Genomic DNA, 13787 nt, shown 5'->3' on the forward strand with positions numbered 1-13787 from the left:
GCGGCCCGCGCCAAGGAGGACTATTACCAGGTGCTGGGGGTGCCCCGCACCGCCACGCAGAAGGAGATCAAGAAGGCCTATTACCAGGTGCGTCCGGACTGGCCGGGCACAGGGCCCCGTGGGCAGGGAGAGGAGCCGGGGCTGCCCACTGCTCCTTCGGTGTGGTACGGAACAAATCCGTCCTTGAGATCCACGTGTTTGGAGCCGCTGGAGACAAGGGGAGGTGGCAGTGGGAGAGCTCAGCACATGGCCTTGGGGATTTCTTCCAAAGCGTGGTTTGCCTGTGCTGTCATCGCGTGTCTCCTTCCAGAAGGATCTGGGATTGCTGCGAAGATCAGGAGCAGTTCCTGTAGTTCCTTGTTTTGGGTTGATAAAGGAAAATGAAAGGTTTTAGTTGCCGGGAATGCATTTAGTGAATGCCAGGCTCTGCCTGATGTGTTTTTCCTGGCATGTGAGTTATGCTAAAGTAATAGCTCCTGCCTGTCCCTAATAGTTGGTTTTTGTTTTTAGTTGGCAAAGAAATACCACCCTGACACAAACAAGGACGACCCCAAAGCGAAGGAGAAGTTCTCTCAGCTGGCAGAAGCCTACGAGGTAATAGCAGGGTTTTATTGTGGTGAGAAGGAGAAAAGATTGGAAGGTAGATGAGGGGAAACATTTCCTGTAAAACCATGGCTGGTTTTTGATGCACTTCAGTTTGGAGCGTGTCTGTCCCAAGAAATTACTTGGTCCAAGTATCTGATTTAGCTGCTTCGGGCTCTTTCAGTTTTGTCCTTCCTTAGTAGCGACTGGCATGGATGTCACTTCCATAGAATTATTGTCAGTTTAAATAATCAAATAAAAAACCTGTCAGCAGGTGTTTGAGACAGAGGGACTTTCACTGTGCTCCCCCAGCCCTGCTTTTTCATTGCAGCACTCTTCAGCTGATATAATAATAATCAGCTGCTTAATACAAGTTATTCCTGCTTTTTATAAATTAGTAAGATCTCGTCATTTTTCTGCTGGTGAGCCAAGAGACACCATGGAAGCAGCAGCTTGTCCCGAACTCCCGTGGTTTAAGAGCTGGGTGAGCCCTCTTGATGGCAGGAAGGTCTGAGACCAGAGCCAGGGATTCTCCTGGATCCTACAATCCCCTCATGGCCCCATTCCTTGCCCCCAGGTGCTGAGTGACGAGGTGAAGAGGAAGCAGTACGATGCCTACGGGACGGCGAGCTTTGAGGCCGGCGCGGCAGGGGCTGGCGCTGGCGCGGGGCGGCAGTACTGGAGCAGTGGCCCCTCCATCGATCCCGAGGAGCTCTTCAGGAAGATCTTTGGGGAGTTCTCGGGATCCTCTTTTGGCGATTTTCAGAGTGTCTTTGACCAGCCACAGGAGGTAGGAGGTGCCTTTATTTAGGAATGCAATGGGAAACTCAAACCAGTGTCTCTCCCCAGCTTCTGTCACAGAGCGCTCTGGGAGCGAGAGCTTCCGCAAGGAGTTATTTCTGGGAATGTCAGTGTGTGAGTGTCCCATGGCATGGGGGGAGAGTCTCATAGCTGTGCTAAGCTGTGCAGAAACACACCCCACACCTCCAGACAGGATATATTTTCTGGGCTTGAGCTACTTCTCTGGTGTTTACTGACACCGCTCAGTGCTGCCGAGCAGTTCCATCACTGTAGAGGCATCTTTTCTGCTGCAGGTTGATTTACATATGCCTGCTTTGATCTGTAATGCTAAAACCCACAAAATACCTTGTAACTATAAACCAGGCCTTCCAGCAATACATTTGGCTGCTTAATTGGCTTAATTTTGCAACTTAATTAGCTTCACATTGCAGTGAGGCCCATAATAAAACGAAGTCTGTCTTGTTCTTTGTGCTGCAGCTAAATGCTCCTTTAAGTGTTGACAGTTCATGTGTTGTCTTCAGAAGTGTTTGGTGTTTGGTACTCCTGGTTTACTAAAAATTACCTTATAAGAATTTGCTCTTTTGATCAATCATCTTTACTAATGACTTCTATTTTAAGCATTGTTTGGTATTTAGCCTAAACTCTTCTCTGTCTCCTTAAGAGCCTGTCACACCTCAGTCATGGATCTATATCTGTGTTTCCTGTGCAGTATATCATGGAACTGACATTCACCCAAGCTGCAAAAGGTGTTAACAAGGAGATCGTGGTGAACATCCAGGACTCCTGTGAGCGCTGCAATGGCAAAGGACATGAACCTGGCACCAAAGCTCAGCGCTGTCACTACTGCAATGGCACAGGCATGGTAAGTGCTGAGCAGGACACCAGTTCTGCTGCGCTTTCCCTTCTTGGGGAAAGTCACTTCATTTCATGGTGAAAAATTCTCACCACACTCATCAGCTTATCTCGGGTAAAGCCGAGTTAATGTCAGCTTGATGCTAATAGGCACTAGGAAGATTTTCTTTGTGTAAAAAGTGCTGTGCCCAGCTGAAAACAAGAGCCTTCAGGCTGGATCCTCTGCTACTGCACATCACACAGACCATATGAATATCACGTAACAGCTCTGAAATTCCTTGGGCAATAAAGATACCCAATTCCTTGGGTATCTTTTGACTTTGGGGGTCAAAGAAGGTGGTGAAAACCCAAGGGTAATCATAAAATAAGAAGGTGCAGGTAATGTTAGAGCTGCAGGCTTTGGGTTTCCATGCATCTGATTGCTTGTGTGCTTCAGCGTGGTGGGCGGCTCTCACGGTTCAGTCCAGAGCTTAGTCACCATAAGGTTTTCCTGGACACTGGCAGTAATTCATGTAAGTGGATTGTCCTTGGGTTCATCAGAACACAGACGTGTGTAGGACTGTAAGGAGCTTTGTTCCTCCTTGTACATTAAAGCCTAGATGTGGAGGGTGGTGTGTTTTCCTTCCCCTCACCACGTGACATTTGCAGTAGTGGTGGTGTTCAGTGAAAATCGCAATGCGATGGTGATTGGATTTCAGAGCCAGCTTTCTGCTCCAGCCCTTGCTGAGGGATGTCTCTGTCCTGACAGGGAGTGTGTGTGATTAGAGCTCAAACGTGCTGTGTGAAAAGTCCCATCTCAGTGCTCATTATTTGCCCAATGTGTGTTTGTTCCTCCCCAGGAGACGATCAACACAGGCCCGTTCGTGATGCGCTCCACGTGCCGGCGCTGCGGCGGCCGCGGCTCCATCATCACCACGCCCTGTGCCCTGTGCCGGGGCACGGGGCAGACCAAGCAGAAGAAGACAGTGATGGTTCCTGTGCCAGCTGGTCAGTGTTGTACTTGTCTGCTGCTCTCTCTTAAAGAACTGTAGTTATTTACTGCCACTGCCCGGTACAAATGGGGGAGCAGTGTAAAACGTTTTGCTGCAGAGAAATGGTCTTTAAACCAAAGCAGGTTGAGAGCTTGGCAATGGAACGGGCTAGTGATGAGATGGACCTTCTCACCATGGATATAAATGTTTGCTTTGCCCTTCCTGAGCTTTGGTTCTTGCCTGGGTCCTCCTAAGCAGGTTTTGAAGAGTGAATCTCCAAAGGTTTTGTTGCCATGGGTCTTTCGTTTGTCCTTGATGAAGCCTGGGGAGAGGGTGGGAATCCTGAAAGCCTTGGCTCGGCTCAGAGGGGTGTGCTGATGGCCTTCCTCACCAGAGAGGAGAATTCAGTGATGGGACTAAGACTTGCTTCTTTGAGACCACCCTGGGTGAGCAGCCTGTAATTTTCCTGCAGCTTTTGGAGGCTGCTGTGTTCCTTAATCCAATGCATTTCTGTAAAGAGTTCTGTAGATACTGAAGTAACAATCCTGTTTGGGGCATAGAGATCACCTCAGAGGTATAAACATGTGCTGATCCCTCATCCTTTGGGCTGTGGTGGCCAGCTTTTGGGATTGGCAAGAGTTGTAGCTATCCATGTCACACATGGGTTATAACCCAAGGTCGCATTCCCTCCTGTTCTGATTGCAGGTGTTGAAGACGGGCAGACAGTTCGGATGCCTGTGGGGAAGAAAGAAATTTTCATTACGTTCAGGGTATGTATCCTGCACTGGTTTATTATTTAAGTTGGTTGCTCCCTTCCCAACTGCCTGGGAAAGGACTGCAGAATGGGCAGAGGAGGAAGAGCCAGTGATCCTTTGGAACAGCTGAGGTAATAAGATCCCTGTGAACTTTCTGAGACAGCAGGAGATCTGCATTGTAGCAAAGGGGGTAACTTTGAATCTGTTAATGAAGAATTGCTGCTTGTTCCAGGACCAGGCCCTTAGGGTAGTGTGAGTCAAAATGCAGAGTGGGTTCTTCATGCCTCGAGTTTTTGACTTGGAAATGTGAGGGAGCTGTCTGCTGGCAGGGGTGGCAGTGCTGAGGAGAGCTGTGGGAGTTGCCTGGTGAAGTGCCCTTCTGCAGATCCACCTTTGGGGCTGCTTTGCCACCTGGGCTGTAGCTGGGCCTCTTCTCCTCTCAGAATCCTGCCACACACATCTGTCTTGAGGAGAAAATTATTTTCAGCACCTCTTTTGTGGTGTAGGAGGGTTTAATTCTCTTCCAGCTTTTGAGGCCACTGCAAAGGTGCTTCATTTCCTCCTCACTTCTGGCTTTCCCCTGTTCAGGGTGCTGGACAAGGCAGTGTCTGTCTCTGCAGAACCACAGTGACACAGATAAACTAACAGCAGGATTAGGGGAGGGAGTTCCTGAGGTAGGAAGCAGGGATCTTTCCAATCCTTAGGCTAATTAGATTATGTCAAGATCTGTGTTTTACTAGAAGACCAAATATTAACTCACAGTTCTTAGCCATGCACTTTGGGGATGGTATAGCTTTTTCCTGAGACCCTTGGGAGCAGTTTACCAGGAGAACACAGTGTGCTTACTGCTCTTTGGAACTTGCCTGCCTTGCAGGTTCAGAAGAGCTCTGTGTTCCGACGAAACGGAGCTGACATCCACTCAGATCTCCTGATTTCAGTAGCTCAGGCTGTGCTGGGAGGCACAGCCCGGTGTCAAGGCTTGTATGAGACAATCAACATCACGGTGAGTACCAGTATACTGGGCAGGAATCAGTGGGGCACAGCAGAGGCTTCTCCTTTGCTGCAAAGGTGGGGAAAACCTAAGTCTGCCAGTATTGTATTTCAGACTCCTTCAGGATTGAGCCTTGGGTAGTTTGTGATCTGCCTGGTTACAGCTCCTTTCCTGTTGCTGTGTAGGGACAGGGAAAGAAAGGGATTGCTGGACAAATCCCATCTGAGGGCTACAGGCTGTGTCTTAGCTACAGGCTTACTTATTCCTTCAAAAGCTTTTCCATCATTACTGGCTTAGCTTTTGGGATGAGCATACCAGCGGTCTCCCATCCCACTTTGAAGCTTGTTGGAGAAGAGGATAATTTTTATAGATGTGTAGTTATTATATAAATGTTTGAGTAATAAATGTGACACCCATGTGTTTATAGATACCCCCTGGTATTCAGCCAGACCAGAGAATTCGAATGAGTGGGAAAGGCATTCCCAAGGTCAACAGCTACGGCTACGGAGACCACTACATCCACATAAAGATAAAAGTTCCTCAGTAAGTAGAGCTAAAACAAGTTCCTGTGAAATCTTAAAAACTTTTTGCAACAAATGTTTAGAAGTTGCGAAAATTCCATGAGGTGAAATGCAGTGGGTTCTGTCCCTCCTCTTCCACTGAGAATTCTTTATAGATAATTCCTTATAGGTGGCTTATTTCAAGAGTACCATCGGGATTCCAGGTGTATTCCTACACATTGTATTCCAGTCCCTGCCTCTCGTGGGGGCTGCTGGGGGAGGTTTGGGAGGGCTGTGGGACCCCTGTCCCCAGGCCATCCCTAACCCCTGTGTCCTGGTGCCACAGGAGGCTGACAGATCGCCAGCGAGCCTTAATGATGAGCTACGCTGAGGACGAGGCCGACGTGGACGGCACCGTGAACGGGGTCACCAACACAGCATCAGGTGAGCGGGGGGAACTCCTGCCCCTTCCCTGGGGAGCTGCTGTGGCACTGCAGAGTGCATCCTGAGTGTTCCTGGGGAGCAAGGTGAGCCAGGGTCACGGTGAGGCTGTGTGGCAGCACGGCCTGCTACTATGGAAATCGTTCTAGAGTGATGTTAACAGGCTGTAGCACAAAGCAGGGAAGCAGCCTTTTCCCAGTATTCCAGTACTTACTGGGCAAATCCATGTGTGAACAGAGAGCAGGCACTGAGTACTGCAGGGTGCAGACAAGCTGTGCTGATGAATGCCTCCTGCTCCCTGCTTCCCCTGTGCCAGGACTTGCCTTGGTAGCAGAGGCAGGAAAAGCAAATGTGCTTCAGGCCAATTTCCTGTCTGATCCCAATCCAGTGTGCTTCTGAGCACAGCAGGGCTGTTTCTCCTGGAATGCTGATGGGGGTTTCTGCTGTCAGCCTGAGCTCTTTGCATGTGGGGAAACCTGGGGTAGGAGTGTCCACTAGTGCCAGTGTCAGCTCTGGTCAGTGGACAGCGTCCAGTGTGAGGGAGGAGTGAAGGCAGCTGGGAGCTTTGTGAAGCTGCTCTCCAGCTCCAGATGGAAAATTGAGATTCAGCAATTGTGCTTTAAGTTTCAGGGGTGAGGTGCTTGGAAGAGGCAGCAGCTAAAGGCACAACACATGGTAAAATAGTTAAGGAAGGAGCTTTGTCTCTTGCTACTGGAAAACAGTTTTTTCTTTGCTTAATTGGAACAATGAACTTCAAGCCTGTTGGATTTTGGTTTGAAACCAAGCAGGGCATTTATGACTAGGCAAAGGTGAGAGCCTTTTGGAGCTGCTGAATGATCCCAGGAACTCGGGTCTGCTCTACTACATGCCAAAGTGTGAGGAATACAGGCTTAAGTGCAGGATATTAGAAGGCAGCATCTGCCAAATATTTCCCAATTGTCTGTTCTATAGTGCTTTCCTAACACAGAAATTATGTCTTTCCCACATTACAGTCAGCCTTGGGGGAAGGGCAGAGAGCTCTGAGCACTGAATTTCCATTCCAGCTTTTTAAAGGCATTTATGTGCCAAAGAGAAAAAAAAACACTCTTCAAACTAATTTTTTAAAAAGCAAACCTGCTGGTTTTTACCATGATGAAGCAGCAAGGTGGGTTAAAACAACGCCAGTAGGTTGCAGTGTAGAGACAGGCTGTGCTGAGGGAGGCGTGTCCTGCCTCGGGATTTCATTCCATTGCATCAGGCCGAGCCCGGCACCCAGCCCTGCGTGGATGGGGAGCGCCAGACTCCGCGTTCTCTGTGCACAAAGAAAGCTTGAGGGGGTGTTTGGGATCTTGTTATTGATGGTTTTACTGTAGAAAAAAGCAGATTAGCAAAGAGGTCTCCTTTGTTCTCATTATAGCCACTTCTGGAGGGACAAACGAGTTCTCAGGACCTGTTCATACAGGACAGTTTTAACATTCCTTATCTGGACAGTTGGTGTGAAATACTTGTAGCCTTTTTCATTCTACATGAGTTAATTTTGTGCTTGATACAGTCTGAGCATTGCTTGCAATGACACAAATCAGGCTCCTGGTGTGGTTTTGCACTGCTTTGCAAGGACACAACCTTGAAACAGGAAGAACTTGTTTCAGGGACCACCAGTATAGCTTTTTTAACCCTATAAAGTCCTGGCTGGCTGTGATCAAGTTCACCACTTGTTCTTAGTGGCAGACTCAATTCCAAGTAACCTGTTTCCAAAGCCTGTGGGGTCCCTGACTCAATTGTGCAGCACAAGAATTCCCTCACCACTTGGAGGGCTGGGGAGAGGGGAAGGGAACAGCCCAGTCCCTGAGCTGTTCCGCTTCTGGGATCCAGGCTCTGCAGTGCTTCCCCTGCAAAGGGATCCAGTCCTGTGGCTTGCTGCCATGTGCAGCCCTGGATGTGAGGGTGCAGCACAACCAGCTGCCTTCTCTTGGCCATTCCCTGTCTAAAACACCCCTCTGGTCCTGGTGGGAGATGTCTCTGACTGCGGCCCTTTGCTGTTTGTATCCAGGTGGCAGGGCCAAGGCTAGCGCTGACGCAGGCGGGCATAGGCCTGAGGCTGAGGAGAACAAGGAGGGATTCCTTTCCAAACTTAAGAAAATGTTGACCTCCTGACACCCCATCTGAGGTAGGAGGCCTCTTGTGTTTCACTGTCGTCTTTCCCCCACACTGAGCACTTCTTGGGAGGTGGAAGCACAACAGCACAGCATTACTTCTCACTTAGCCTCAGGCCTTCCAGCCGTGGGTGTGCACAGCCCTAGCTGTCCCCTGGGACCTGGAGCAACAAGCCAGGGATTAAACTGCATTGTTGCTGCAGCAAACAGCAGCACAGATGCTGGGTTCACCCTTGGGGAGCTGGCTGGCCTCCCCTGCAGCTCTGCTGCTGTAGCTGTGCCCAGTTCCAAGCACTGAGCATGTTCCCATGAGCTGGTCCCACTGGGACTGGCTTTTTCCCCACCAATCATGGGCTGCAGAGCCACTGGTGGTGGCACACTCAGATTCCCCCACTGCCACGGGCTTACAGCACCAGGGAGGAGGCAGCCTTTGTCACAGAGCACAGCAAACCCCACCATGCATCGCTGCAGTGTAACTCAGGTGCCTCCAGTTGGTGCTGACCTGTTGTGAGGGAGCACCAACACTTGGAATCATCGACGGCAGACACAGAGTCTTGGATTCCAGGGGCTCAGCTTTGCATCTTTGTAGGTTTCAAACCTGGCTGTGCTGTAAGGCTGACAGAGTGTCAGCAGCTCAGGAGGGGAGGTGCTCCCAAAGCGGGCTGTGTGCTGATACAGCCAGGAAATCTTAACCTTCCTCACTTCAACTGCAGGAAAGCGTTCTACTGGGAACTAGGAGCCAGCAGCAGCAGGTCATCTGTGCAGTTGGGGTGAATCTTTCTGCAGCCAGGCTCTGGAGAACACAGGATGTCAGTCAGCAGCACAGCAAGAATCCCAGCTGGAGAGGCCATGGACCACCGAGGCACCAACACTCATCATGATACAAACCCCACCCACTGTCCCAGGAACTGGCAGTGAAGGAAAACGCCAGCTTTGCAGAAGTGTGGCTCTCTGGAGGCTGCTCCACAACCCTACTGCTGCTGCAAGCTTATTTGGTAAAAGTTGAAGTATTATTTAGAATCCAAACCAGAGGAAATGTGAAATAAATATTGCAGCACAGAGCAGCAGTTTGCTGTGTGGAGCCCAAGCCCACTAGCTGCTCACTCAGGTGCCCTTTGGAATGCCAGGTGTGCTTGCTGAACTCCCCAGGAGACTTGGTGGGTCAGGGAGGTCTAACCTTGTCTTCACGACAGCCCTGCTGCCCTGCACAGCTCCAAGTGGAATCTCCCTGTGGCTGGGCACTGTCTGAGCCCAGCTGGCCTGGCTCCCTCGTAGCCCTGGGCTTTCTCTATCCTGCTGATTGCCTGCACAGAGCAGTGATGGAATCTGCACTTTGCCTCAGGTTTATCTCCCAAGTAACTAAAGTTGCCACACAACTGCTGTTGTTTCTGAACTGGTACAAGTCGACCACTGAGCCCTTTGTCAGCTGGGGGACAAAAATCTTTTATTACCTTAGTGCAACACCCATAGCATAAAGGATTGGTCAAAGCATCGTTGTTTTACATGTGTGAGAGTGCAAGTGAGGTGGATCACTCCTTCCAGATGCAGCTGAGCTCTTGCAGTGAGTATTCCATGGTTACTGTAGCCTGCTGTGTTTGTGATACCGTGCAGGTACCATCAGCCCACACTAATCAGTTAAACACCAGTTAAACAGGGACGTGCTGTAGTCTTGCCCTTCTTAATTTGCTGAAATAAAGCACGCGTTGCCTCCTGATTAAACTTCTGTAAAGTGATTCTGTACCCATGTAAATAAGATGGACTTCATAAAGATATTTAACACATGCTGTGCCTTGCTGCCTTGTCTACTCTTCCACCGGGTCTGTCACCCCCTTTCCCTCTCCTGGTAACAGGAATGAAGGTCTTTGGGACAAGGGGGGCACAGGGCTGAATGGCTCGGGCATTGCTGGGGGCTAGGATTGACTTTAAACACAAAGTTGCCCAATCTGAGCAGTACTTAAGGCATGGGGGGGGGGAGGGTGCTTTACCACTGAACTTTGGACAGTCTTGAAAAAGTTGAGTTTTATCTCAACTCATAAGGGACAGTGACTGAAATTAGCTCCAGGAGCCTGTAGTGTTTGAAACTAGTTCTAGGAGCCCAAGGATGATGGCCAGAGCTGTATGACTTGAGGAATCAAGCTCAGCTTTTGTGTTACACTCACTCACAGAAGTCACTGCAGTCCCTGTTTGCTGGGGTGACAGTAAGCCTCCATCTCTCCAGTGGCTCACCTGCGGTGCCCAAACGACATCCATGGAGAATCTCTGTCTTCAGTTTGCTCAGGAGCCTGCAGCAGCCCTGGCCATGGATACCTGCCATGAAGGCACTGCCTTTGGGGCCCAGGGGTACACACCTCCAGCCCCCCACATGGTGCCCTATGCTCAGAGCTGCCTGGGAAAAGCGGTGATCCTGGGAAAACAAGCCCCACCACCCTAAAACACCCAGAATGACTAAAGTAACGCCTCCCTGAGGACAGAGTGCAAAGGTAGTGCTTCTGCCACCCCTCTGCCTGTGCTGTACAGCCCTTCCTCTTGTTCCAGCTGCCTAAACAGTCTCAACCACAGTGCAGAAGCACACACATGGACCAGCTTGTGGGCCAAGCTCTCCCCAACTTGGGCAGGATCAGCCTCTCCCTGGGGCACTACTGGGAAGGCAGCAGGGCTCAGGGCACCTCACCTCCTCGGCCAGGTCCCTCTACCTGCTGCAGAAACCAGGGAGGAAGAGGAGGGAGGGGAGGCTCAGAAGGAATCCTTGTTGTCCCCCACCCACTGCTGGAAGGTGCGGGCCTTGGGGTTGAGCTTCATGGTCAGGGCCACGTTGCGGTCTGGCTTTAGGGCATAGAAACGGAACATGGCAGCCATCTCCTTGGCCCCGGGCAAGTCCTGCTTCTCGTACTCCTCAGGGGAGATCTGCCAAGAGAATTGGGGAAAAAAACTGATCAGAGGCTGCTGGGGCTCCCCCTGAGCCTGTGAGGTGATGTGGTGAGGGCTCTGTTAGAGCAGCCTGTTACAGCATCACCACTGGTGAGGAGGGCTCTGCAAGGCACTGCTGCTGGGGCTGGGCAAAGGATGCGGCCCTGCCTGGCAGGACCAGCCCAGCCAACCTAGGGCCAGCACCCAGCTCTGGCACACAGCTGGCCAGGGCCTGGAGCAGCTATGAGAGAGCCCTTCCTCACACCAGAGCTATGGCTGAGGGTTTCTAGAAACTGGGTGGTCCAGGAGATAATCCAGGTTGCCACCTGGCACCCCAAAACCTTCCTTCCCTGCCTGAATCACAAGGGTGTTTGGATCACTGTGCTTCTGGGAGAGCAGAACCTGCAGAGAGCATCAGCGGGGCTTTGTTTCTAATGAAATGCACTTTGTTCTCAAAACAGGGAACAGCCATACCCCTCATCCATTGTACTGACTGCCTGAGGCACAATTGAAATGCAAAGATTAAAAATAAGCCACAAAGGGGCAGGGAGTGGCCAGGGGTGTTGTTAATGGTGGCACAGCACAGAGGCCAAGTCTCTTGTAAGGGTGACACAGCAAAGCCCTGAGGGAAGCCCTGCTGAAGGGAAGGGCACCCAGCAGAGATCTGTTGTGTAGGTGCCCATCCCTGGCTCCTGGGGATACCTCCCAGCTCAGTTATCCCTTGGAGCCAGGCACAGACCTGCCCGGGCACATCTGTGTGCTCCACGAGCATGAGCTTGGTGGCAATGCCAACAGGGCAGTTTTGGTGCCAAGCTGTGCCACACCCAGGGGCAGCAGGACTAACCCTGGACACCAGTGCTGGGCTGTACAAAAATGAGCTAGGAGTCCCTCAGGAACATCACCTACACCAAGGGACCCTCCTACCTTGCTGGCTGTCACAGTCTTGCCCGTCTGCTGGGAGAGGATGGCAGCGTACTGTGCCTCGGTGAGCTTGCCCGTGCTGAGTCCTATCACTTGGCCGATGTACTCCCCTGGGGACTTCAGCAGGCAAAGCACAACAGGCCCAAGGTCCTCCACAGCCATCCCATCCATTGGGGTGTCCCCCATGGGCAGCTCTGTATGGAGAGATTGATCCCAGCTGAAGTGCAGCCCAGCTCTGAGGAGGTACAGTGTACAGGTACAGGTTCAGCACCCAGCCTCTGAACATGAGGTGAGGGAGGGATGAGAGCATGTCAAGGCAGGAGAGCAGGGCTGAGCTAAGAGCCTGTGACACCAGAGCAGCACCGTGACTCACCTGATCTGCAGCCCCACCACCTCCACCATCCCAAATGCAGGCATTTGGGGTGTCCAGAGGCACTTGGGGATCTGCAGAACAGCCCTCAGCACCACAGACAGGTCCAGGATCTTGCTGATTTCTTGCAGGCCACTGAACAGGTCTGAAGACCAGCTGGTGTATATATATAATTCAGCTGGTAGAGGTCTCTTCACCCGACCAGCCCACAGCCCTGGCAATCCCTCCACCCCTCAGCTTCTGCACAGTGGGAGCAGATGAGGACAGTCACAGGACAGCGACCCACAGAGCAAGAGCTCCTGCTTACCCAGGACAAAGGTGTCTCCCTGCGGGGCCTTCTGCGGCTTGAAGATGGAGAGGAAGTTCTCGAAGTAGAAGGGCAGCCGGACGATGGTGGTGGGAACCCCAATTTTCTGGAAGTACTCCTCCACCACGCCTTTGCCATCAAAGTGCAGCACCTCCAGCCGGCCCCCCGTCAGCTGGTGCACGTTCTCCAGGCCGCTGAACACGACGTGGTGTAGACCCTGGCGCTTGGACAGGTCAGCGAGACGCCGTCCCTGGGCGAAGGGAGGAACCGGCCATGAAGAGGGGAATGGGACATCCCCATCCTCCCCACACCCCCTCTTCCCTTTGGGGAGGATCCAACTCCCACCAGCCCTCAGCTGGGACCAGGGCTGAGCACAGTGACTTGTCCAGGTGGAGCCAAATCCTCTCCTTACCCCACCCTACTTCAGAAAGACCACACACTCTCCAGCTTTGGAGCTCACTGCTCCACCAAACATGCAAACAGCAGCATAAAGAATCTGCCTGGCAAACATACCTGCCCTAACCTATCCTATCTTTTGTTTGTTGCCATCCAGGTGTGGGAACTCTGCCATCTTGCAGAATCTGTCCTGGGGTGAGCACCACCCTTGGGATCTCTGATACTGCAGGATTTTGGCCACAAACCTGCAAGGACAGAGAGCTACAGGTCTGCAGGCAGTGACAGTCTTGGCTCTGCCCTGGGAAGGCTCTGAGGAGCCAAGTGTTCCCACTCCTGCTACTGCAACTGCTGGGAAGTGCTCTCCATAACAAATTTAACAACTCCCTGAAGGCACCAGACCCTGATGCCATGCAACTGCAAGGGAACAGGGAACAAGTCCTGGCTTTGCAAGAACTGGGACCTGGTGTTTGTGAGGCCTTGGGGTTTTCTGGACTGGCCACTCAAACCATCAGGGCTGCCATGGCCGCTCCAAGAGCTGTCCCCACTTTGATGCTACTCCTGATCCACCCTGCCAGATCATTCTGCCCGTGGTCCCAGTTAATGTCAGGACAGGTACCTGCTCGATTTCCTTCTCCTTGCTGCAGTGCTCCCAGAAGTTAGTGACAATAAAGGCTCCGTAGGCATCCGCCAAGGCCTGCTCCAGCGATGCCTCATCGTCCTGATCTGCCTTCACCACTTCGGCTCCCCTCCGCCTCAGCTCCTCTGCCTCCTTCTTCCTGGGGCTCCGCGTCACCGCGCGCACCTTGAAGGTGCCGTCGTCCAGCAGCGCCCGGGCCACGCCGCCCCCCTGGGCCCCTGCAG

At 51.9% G+C, this 13787-nt stretch overlaps 2 protein-coding genes across 2 annotated transcripts; one reads left to right on the forward strand and one right to left on the reverse strand.

Annotated features, from left to right (window-relative positions):
* Positions 1-9806, forward strand: DNAJA3 (DnaJ heat shock protein family (Hsp40) member A3; the record flags this gene model as incomplete). The annotated part of the gene is made up of 10 exons (XM_008639114.2): positions 1-87; positions 511-594; positions 1160-1372; positions 2093-2245; positions 3075-3222; positions 3912-3976; positions 4836-4964; positions 5380-5495; positions 5799-5896; positions 8739-9806. Coding segments are annotated over 10 exons (1116 nt in total), but the record flags the coding sequence as incomplete, so codon positions are not given.
* Positions 9448-13782, reverse strand: NMRAL1 (NmrA like redox sensor 1; the record flags this gene model as incomplete). Its single annotated transcript, XM_017741232.1, has 4 exons — positions 9448-10929; positions 11857-12047; positions 12531-12780; positions 13543-13782. Coding segments are annotated over 4 exons (852 nt in total), but the record flags the coding sequence as incomplete, so codon positions are not given.
* Between the last annotated feature and the right edge of the window lie 5 nt (positions 13783-13787).

Source organism: Corvus brachyrhynchos, unplaced genomic scaffold (genome assembly GCF_000691975.1).
Source record: "Corvus brachyrhynchos isolate BGI_N302 unplaced genomic scaffold, ASM69197v1 scaffold58, whole genome shotgun sequence".
Taxonomy (NCBI): Eukaryota; Metazoa; Chordata; class Aves; order Passeriformes; family Corvidae; genus Corvus; species Corvus brachyrhynchos.